Raw genomic sequence first — 9,567 nt, 5'->3', positions numbered from 1 at the left:
ACATCAACACATCTAGCCAAGTTCGAAGAATATCCGTCAGGCATCCTAAGATCTTTTAACCATTGACACACATGTTTAATTTCCTCTGTTGCAAGTGTGTAATTTGCTTTTGGCTTCAACATCTTTCCATTAAGATGTGACTTAAGTTCCAAGTCTCTTCGCCAAAAATACAAACCTAAGTCCATTCGTGCTTTGTCATTGTCCTTTGTCTTTCCAGTGACATTCATGACAGTATTAAAGATGTTATCGAAGAAGTTTTTTTCAATATGCATAACATCAAGATTATGTCTTAATATATTGTCTTTCCAGTATGGAAGATCTCAAAAGATGCTTCTTTTTGTCCAATTATGCACTCCCCGTAACCATGTATTCTTTGCACACCACTTTCAGTTACTTTAGGATAAGTCTTTACTCTGTTCCAAACTTGTGTAGGTGTGAACTTAGGTGGTGGAGGATCCATGTCAACTTCCCCCTTATTGAATGCATTCTTGTTCCTCCTAAATGCATGATCATTTGGTAAAAATCTACGATGCGAATCAAACCAAGAATTTTCCCCCCATGATGTAATCTAAATGCCTTTGAATGCTCCATGCAATGTGGGCATGCCAATTTACCATGAGTTCCCCAACCAGACAACATACCGTATGCAGGAAAATCATTAATCGTCCACAATAACATTTCCCTCATCAAGAAGTTCTCTTTCCTTGAAATATCGTATGTTGGGACACCACTCCACAATTTCTTCAAGTCGTCTATCAAGGGCTCTAAAAATACATCAATACCCGCCTTTGGATTGAATGGGCCTGGTATGAGACAACTCAAGAACATATAAGGTTTAGACATGCACATTTCAGGAGGAAGATTATACGGGGTCACAATTATTGGCCAACATGAATATGGTGCATTTGATGCTTGCACATATGGATTAAAACCATCAGAGCATAAACCTAGTCGCACATTGCGTGCCTCCACAGAAAAATTGGGATAAACAGTATCAAAGTGCTTCCAAGCCTCGCCATCACATGGATGACGCAAAACACCATTACTGCTTTTGTTATCATAGTGCCATGTCATTTGTCCCGCAGTCTGTGTTGAAGCATACATTCTTTGCAACCTTGGAATTATTGGCAAATAGAACATTGCCTTTACAGCAACTGGTTTTTTGTTACTTGCTCCGGTGTTGTGGTAACGGTACCTTGACTTGTGACAAAATTTGCATTCAAACAACGCTCTGTCATTTTTACCGTATTCGTTATCATAAAAGAGCATGCAACCATCCACACAACAATCAATCCTCTTAGCCTGTAATCCCAACTTCGACACTAGCCTTTTTGCATCATAATAACTTTTAGGCAAACCTATTTTGGTTGGTGTTGCATCCAAAAGCATTTTTGAAATAAACTCTAAGCATTGGTCAGGAATATTCCAATTGGCTTTGCAAGCTAACAGCCTGACACACATTGATAATTTGGACTCTGATGTCCCTGCATACAATGGCGTATTTGCATCCAACAAAAGCTTATAAAACCTTTCAGTTTCTTCGTTTGGAGGCTCTTCCATGTTATCTACATTTGGTACTCGTAATGACTCTTGTTGCCTAAGAGCATCAAACACCATGTCTTCCATCAACCTAACTTGGTAATCTGGTGATTGATTGTGTGCACCTCCAGTTATTCCCAAAGCCATGCAATTATCTTTATTATACAAGTCACCTTCTACCATGTCTTCACCATGATCAGTCCAAATCCAATAATTAGATTTGAAATCATGTTTGTAGAGGTGAACCTTCACAAGTCTTTCCTCCAAAATTCTTGTACAATCACACTTACTACATGGACATCGTATTCCCCCATCATTCTGATAACATTCTCTTTGGCACGCTTTGGTTATAAACTCTTCAACTCCCAATATAAAAGACTCTTTCAAAGCACCTCTTCCTCTATAACACTTATCATACATCCATGCACGATTTGATGGAAACTGATTCATGTTCTGTTCATAAAGCAATTGACAAAAAGTGAACAATTTTTTAAGAGACCATGTTATAAAAGAACATGTAAGAGTTCGTGTTACAAACAAACATGTAAGAGTTCGTGTTACAAACAAACATGTAAAAGTTCGTGTTACAAACGAAAATGTAAGAGTTCGTGTTACAAACTCTGCCTAATTCAACCATATATGGATTTGCATAAGTCATCCAGATTTGGATAATGTTTTTGTTTCACACAAATTGGCTATTACAACATTTATTATAATAATTATAATCAATTAACAAGCAACTACATCAATTAATAAGTATAATCAAAGAAAATTGGCCAAAACAACTTGGAGTTATTGGATATCAAATTATTACGGCATTATCAACCCTTAAATCTAACCTTTCAATCCGTACAAAAAGAAGCTTTGAGTTTCACGTAACAGTCCTCCTACAACCTCTTTAAAGCAGCTGAATCTATACAAAAATAACCATGAAAATGGAACACAAACTCAATCTCCAAGTCAACACAAGCAAGAACCAACTTAAGCAGAACGAAATGTGAAAAAAAAAATCACTAAAGAACAAATAATGAACTACATAGGCACATAACCAATACCACCTCAAAAAAAATTAAGCAAAAAGATTCCATAGCTAGTGGTGAAACACAAAAGCAAACACAAATCAAAGCCCAACAAATTTCCAGCTTAATAACAAAAAACAAACCATCAACCTGAATGAGTGTGGCGGTGGTGGCGATTGACCAGAGAAGGTCACGCGGTGGTGACCATTGACGACGGTGGAGATGACTGCGTTCGTGCTTCTTCTCCGAACCAGGACGACGGTGGTCGCGGTTGCTACGATGATGGTGGTTGCTGCGGCGCTGGCGGTTGCTGCGGTGGTATCGGTTGCGATGGAGATGGTTGCTCGGTGGTGGCCGCTAGCAGCTGGAATGTGGCCTTGCTGGTGCTGTTGTCGGGTGTTTGCAATTTAGGGTTCGCTGCACCACTGAACTGCGGCTTTTTAATTTCACTTTTTCATATAAGTTACATAGAATAATTTGTATGTAACATTTCTTTTATATTAAATTTTTATTTAATTTTTAATTATATTTTTATAACATTTATTTTCTTTATTTGTTTATATATGATATCATAAGTAAATAGTTATTTTAGAAGTAAATAAATATCTTATGTAAATAAATAATATTTAGTAAATAATTATTTTAATCTAATTATATATTCATATTTTTATAAATTAAATTTATTGTAATATCTTGTTGGTAATAACTAATTAATGTAAGATGTATATTTTTTAACTATATTTCTCATTTAGTCACCTTCTAAACTTTATTTTATTGAAACATAATAATAAAAGAGTAATTAAAATAAAATTAGATTAAAAAATAAATAATATATTAATTATAATTATTAAATATATATTGAAATGATTTTAATAAATTGGTCGGATTGATTATGTAATATATGAAATGATATATTAAATTTAGTTATGGAGTGCCTGTTAATAAATATCATATGTAAATATATAATATTTATTATTAGAAGTAAATTATTATTTTGATTTAATTATATATTCATATTTTTATAAACTAAATTTGTTCCGTCCGGTTGACTGGGACGTCTTCGTGCGCGACCTCAACCGTCAGCTAGGGACTCCTTCCCACTGGTTACCTGTGGATTCCTGCAAAAAAGAGGACAAAGAGGCGCCCTAGCGGCCATTTGCACTCCGACGCTCAAGTCAGCCAGCAAGAAACACCAAAACTGTGCACCTCCGTCTCTGAGCACCGCGTATGGCACTCTGAAGGTCGTAAAAAGGAAACTGTGTCTAGTGTATATTTTCTCATTCTGGCCAAAATCCTCCCTAGTCCCTTGTGCGTAACCCCAAGGCTCGAGCAAGCAACTAGAGTGTTTCTGGGAAATTAGCCAAAAATTCGAACCCTGTTTCCAACATTCTCAGCGCTATTTAAACTACCCAAGCATTTAAAGCGCCTTAAAGCGCTTTTAATCACAAACGTAACGCGCTCAATTAAGGCGTCTAATTAGAAAACATAGCGCATTTAAGACGTTGAAACGCTTGAGAGCCATTATAGTACTTTAAACGCTCAAAACAGAAACTGTGCTAAATGACCCCATCTGGGGGCGTTTCTGCCCAGCTGGGGACGTTTCTACGTGTGAGTCCTCCTGCCTGGGAGTGCTACTGCGCAAGGGGTGACTTTTTGGGTGCCAACTCATGCCCCCAATCATCTAGTCACTTACTTTGAGAGTGTATCTGCCTTCCTCTCGTACCCTGCTCCCGGCTACCCTGGGCGTAAAGACTAAGGCCTCGCCCACGCCGTCCACATGCCACCCTAATGACGTGTCGCTCCCTGCTGACTCAATAATTCTTGAATTATTGACGTGACATTCTCTGAACCATAGGAGCGCTCTTAATGACTGATTGGACATCCTCTGAAACGGGGAGAATAACACCTTTTGGGGCTACCCTTGATCGCGCGCCACGTAGCCCATCGCACGGCCAGCTTCTAGAGACCCTTGCGTTTCCCTTGGGCGATTGATCCTTTGACACGTGGCACGATCTCACGGCTCTTAGTTAGCGCCTCTTGGGTTGCAAATGTAACGTTCAAGTTACCCCCAAACCCCGCGCTCACCCCACTGTTACATTCATTCCCTCTGCGTCTCTGCACTGTTCGTCGTCTTCAAACCCCTTTTCTCTGCAATTGCTGTTCTCTCCATCCTGTGCTCTTCTTCCGCCTTCACTTGGACAACAAAGGTATGATTTTCGAATACTCATGACTCTTCCCTTTCGTCGCATTGTATGATTTATTGAACTGCCTGGGACTGTTGACATTCATGCATTACTGCGTTCTTCCGCTTTTCCTTCCTTCTCTGTTCCCTTCTCCTTCTTTCTGGGTTTTCTCGTGTGGGTGATGTTTCCTGGGGTTCACTCCCCTTCCTGTCATGGCTACACTTGTTAAAACCTTTTTCCTCTCTTCTTTCTCCAGCTATTTATTTACACCATGACGCGCACGAACGCGAAGCCTGATTCCTCCCCCAAGACCCCCAAGTCCAACTACAAAGCCTACTACCCATGGCCCCCGACGAGCTCCTGAACGAGTGTACCAGCCTGACTACCTTCCAGGACCTGGAAGCTCACCGTGGGGATCCCCATTTATATAACTTTAACGCTTTCTGCCGCACTCACGATGCCCACATATCCGTCCGTCCCGACAGGCCTGGGGAACCTGTCTGCGTGGACGACAGACCTAGAAAGGGGAACCCTTTTTTCTTTATGTACCAGACAGTGTTTAACCGCGTAGGGGTGTGTCTCCCATTCACCCCCTTTGAAAGGGAACTCCTCACCGAAATCAACACCGCCCCCGCCCAGCTCCACCCCAACAGCTGGGCATTCGTTAGGGGTTTTCAAATTCTCTGCGGGCACCTGGGCATCATTCCCTCCGTAGACGTTTTCCTGCATTTCTTCGAAGTGAAGAAGCAGGGGAAAAGCTTTTGGGTGAGCTTCTCTGGGATCGTGAGTAGGATCCTCCTCTCCCTCTTCCAAAACTCTTACAAAAATTGGAAAGGGAAATTCTTTAGAGTGTGCAGCGCCAAGCACGACCCCACAGCCTTGGATGGCTTCCCCCTCTACTGGATGGAGCGCCCTAAGCTGCTTAGGGCCAAAGCCCTGAAAGAGCTATCTCCTGCTGACAGGGAGGTAAGCAAGGCCTTGGCTGGGTTGGGAATCGTTTTTGATACCTTGAAGCTTGTTGCTAGCGAGTACAATACTCACGCCCTGACAACATACTTTGGTAAGGAGACTCTCCTTTTCTCCCCTTTGCTGTGAACACCCTGCTACCGGATGTTTGTTCTCACGGCTTCCTTCCCCTGTTTTTCATGGTGCCATGTTACTTGCATCTCACGCATCTATGCGCTTTGTACTTTTTGTATAGTTGCTTTGGCCTTGATTTCTGCTGCTTGGTCTATTTCGATGTAGGATCGGTGATGGACGCTTCCAAAAGGATGATGTTGGCGAAAGCGATGAAGGAGGCTCGTGCCGCCAAGGCGGGCGCCTCCTCCGCCCCTGCTGCTGATCCGATTCCCCACCAACTCTGTCGCTGCCACCCCCAATCACCACCGAAACCCCCCTAAGCTCATCTCCGTCATCTCCTCATAGCCCCGAGGCACTTCAGACTCCCAGCTCTCCTCTGCCCATCGTCGCCGTTCCCCTAGCCGCGGTCTCGTCGCCGGCTTCAACCCCCCTTGACAAAGGGAAACGGGTCTTGAAGATTTTATCGGATGATGAGGACTCGGAAGGTGTGGCACCCTTCAAGAGGAGGAAATCTGCGCGGGTTCCTCTTCTGCTAGAGGCGTCTCCCCAGGGAGGGAATCCCTTCATGGATGTCCCTCCAAGCGCGACCTCACTTCCACCCACAACAGTCCATGAGGAAGGGGGCGAAGGTGCCGAGTCTGCCCCGCCCCACCACCGGTAGAAATCTCTGCTTCCCCTGCTCCCGTCGCTGCCGCTGCCGCCCCCAATCTCATCGCCATCCCTCCTCCAATCATGCATATGATGAGGGGCTTCAGTGGCGGAACTATGCCAGAGGACACCGACAAGAAGGAAGGCATGCCTTTCTACTTGGGGGCCTTCTTGGCGGTGGGCCTTGAATGACGCGCCCAGGCCAGGAATACTGTCCTGCAAGCTCAAACTCTCCAGGCCTTGGAAACAAGGGTAACTGCTCTGGAGGAGGAAAAGAAAACCCTGGGATGCCAAAACGAAGCTTACCAAACCTTCCTGAAGCAAGCGCAAGAGTCCAAAGCAGAAGCTGAGGGACAACTGGCAGAGGCGTTGGAGCTCCAGACTGACTTCTACGTCCGGGAAGTCGCCCTCAAAGTTCAGGTGACGAGCCTTCAAAACATAGTTGAAGCTTACGAAAAAGCGCAAAAAGACTTGAAGGCCCGCTGCTGTGAGCAAACTGGCGCAATGGAGCGGATGGAAGGGAAAATTGCGTCCCAGACCCAAGCTATGGGCCTTCTCCGGGCGGACTACGACAAACTGCAAATCGAGGTCAACCGACTCAACGTGGAGAAGGAGGCTTTGGAGAAGCAGGTGGCTTCCGGGGACACTATCATTGGAGAACTAGAGAAGGACAAGAAGACCCTCATCCAGGAGATGGCGGGTACTTTCGAGGAGGGATTCCAAGAAGCTTTGGCTCAAGCAGTCTGCACGAACCCGGGAATCGACATTTCCAGCTGCGATTCCACTCACCATATTGTTGATGGAAAAGTCGTGCCTTTGGAGATAGACGATTGAGCCGCCACCCTCGATCATCAGCCCATTCCTTTATACTTGTTTTAACCCTCTCTGACAAATTTGTAATTCTTTGAATCATCTGCACTCTCGCTACAACTCTGGGATTTTGTTATGATTACTTTCGTGTCCTCGCGACATAGAATTATGCCTGTGTGATTTTATTCTCATCCTTTGCCTTCTTGCGCTTTGGTTGTTTTGCTTGCATTATACTCGCTTCTTTCGCTTCGTTGGGCGGCCTTGTAGGCCCGGGAAAGGTCACGCACCAATGCCCACGCCCATGGAGAGGCTCACCTAAAGGAGCCGTATCGTCCACGGGGTGTCTCTAACACCCAAACGGTCCTTCCCTTGATCCTTAACGCCCGACACCCACGCCTAAGGAGAGGCCTGCTACAGCAGCGCCATATCGTCCTCGGGTGTCTGAAACACCGAGTGCTTTGGGGGGGGGGGGTCGTTCCCTCCATGGTCTTTCCTTCTCATAGGTATCGGGGAACGCCCTGCCAGTGATTCGCTGGTGTTTTGGTGGTCCCGTCTTCCTCCACAATCTTTCCTCTCTGTGGGTATCGGGGAGGCGACGCCAGTAACTAACTTTGCCCTCTTCAACTTCGTCTCCCTCCACAGTCTTTCCTACCTATGGGTATCGGGGAGACAACCTCGCTGATATTTTGGTTGACGACGCCCGCGATGTCTTACGCTGGCGTCGCCCTTTGTGTCCTTCCAGGCGACGCCTTGGGCGTCGTCTTTACCTTGACATTGACTTTGACCTTAGCCTTGGTCGGCGCCTGGGGACAGCGAAGAGCTCAAGGTTCTCCCCGTGCCATCCACGTGGCGCTTCTCGTATGGTTGATGGGACGTTCGTTCATTCGACTTGATCCACGTGACGCTCTTTGTATGGCTGATGGGACGTTAAGTCATTCGAATTGATCCTGACTCCTACTGCGCCCCTAACCCACTTTCGACGGCGCATCGTACCACTGGGCATTCTGCCGATACGACGTGTCCTGAGTTTAACTAGGGATGTCAGGGCCACCCTTCCATCTGCTGCCATGTGGCTCGATCGTGCGGTGCATGCATTCGTGTCGTTTGGCGCTCTAACCGCTCTATTTAACTCTTCAAACTCTGAAACTGTTCTCATCATTTCTGCACTCTTCGTAATCTACTTACACTCTCTCTTTTTGCACCATTTCTCTTCTCACGAAGGGTTTTTCCAGCGTTCGCTCCCATCGCTCGTTACCGGCGGGCCATACGCCTTTGACAATCCCTGATCTTGTTAAAGAATGTCTTCTCATGCTACTCCCCTCAGGGTCAATCCCAAGGACCTGTTCCCTTGGGCTTCGAGTGAGCTTCTTGACGAATGCTCATGCTTACTCGCCACCAGGGCTATAAGGGAACACAAAGGGGATTCATGTTCCTACGATCACCGGGCCTTCGCGAGGAGGCATGACGACATTGTTGTGCTCCCTTGCACTGTAGGGGAGCCAGTATGTGGAGACGAACGGGCCAACGAAGGGGTCCCCTTCTTCTACTTTTACCAGGTGGTTTTCAAGACCATCGGCGTGCGCCTGCCCTTCTACCGGTTCGAGAAGGAACTGCTGACAGAGATCAATGCCGCTCCGGCCCAGTTATACCCCAATCGCTGGGCCTTTGTTAAAGCCTTTGACATCCTCTTCGGGTTTCTGGGTTGTGCGCCCTCGGTTGACCTCTTTCTTCACTTCTTTGAGGTGAAGAGGCAGAGGCACAACCTCTGGTAACCCTCAGTAACTTTCCCGGGAGAGTTCTCCTAACACCCTTCCAAAACTCGTTCACCGGGTGGAAAGGCCGGTTCTTCAAGATCTACTGCACTGACCTTGTTCCCGACGCGCTGGATGGTTTTCCACTGTATTGGGTGAGAGAGGCGAGGGCCCTCAAAACCAAACCTTCAAGAAGCTGGCTCCAAGTGATCAAATAGCTTGCCGGATTCTTGCTGAAGCGGGAAGTTTTGACTTCGCTACTTTGATCAGCTTGGAGTTCAGCGCTAGAACTCTCGAAAAGTATATAGGTATGAGTCACTGCCCTAGAGACTTCCGCCTTTATCGCTTTCTAACTGTGCATGTCTTGCTTCATGGTGTCTCTGACACATTTACCTCCCTTGGTGCAGGTTCGAAAATAAACCAAGAGAGGAGGACACGAGTCACCCGAGCTCTGCGGGCTAGGATCAGGGCTTCGTCTTCCTCCAGTGCTGACTCCGATGGCCACTGAGAAGTGGCTCATTTGTGTATTGCATGAGT

At 45.8% G+C, this 9,567-nt stretch overlaps 2 protein-coding genes across 2 annotated transcripts; one reads left to right on the top strand and one right to left on the bottom strand.

Moving 5' to 3' along the window:
- Nucleotides 1-408: 408 nt before the first annotated feature.
- Nucleotides 409-5,470, bottom strand: LOC137824518 (uncharacterized). Its single transcript, XM_068630185.1, has 2 exons — nt 5,291-5,470; nt 409-1,992 (listed from the first exon to the last, which is right to left on the bottom strand). Exons 1-2 carry the CDS (start codon nt 5,468-5,470, stop codon nt 409-411), a joined length of 1,764 nt encoding a protein of 587 aa, XP_068486286.1.
- Nucleotides 5,471-5,644: 174 nt separating this feature from the next.
- LOC137824517 (uncharacterized) lies at nt 5,645-7,303 on the top strand. The gene is made up of 2 exons (XM_068630183.1): nt 5,645-5,707; nt 6,707-7,303. Exons 1-2 carry the CDS (start codon nt 5,645-5,647, stop codon nt 7,301-7,303), a joined length of 660 nt encoding a protein of 219 aa, XP_068486284.1.
- The last annotated feature ends 2,264 nt before the right edge of the window (nt 7,304-9,567 follow it).

Source organism: Phaseolus vulgaris, chromosome 8, assembly GCF_000499845.2.
Source record: "Phaseolus vulgaris cultivar G19833 chromosome 8, P. vulgaris v2.0, whole genome shotgun sequence".
NCBI lineage: Eukaryota > Viridiplantae > Streptophyta > Magnoliopsida > Fabales > Fabaceae > Phaseolus > Phaseolus vulgaris.
The sequence above is the reverse complement of the archived record's forward strand: the minus strand, read 5'-3'. Positions and strand labels throughout refer to the sequence as shown.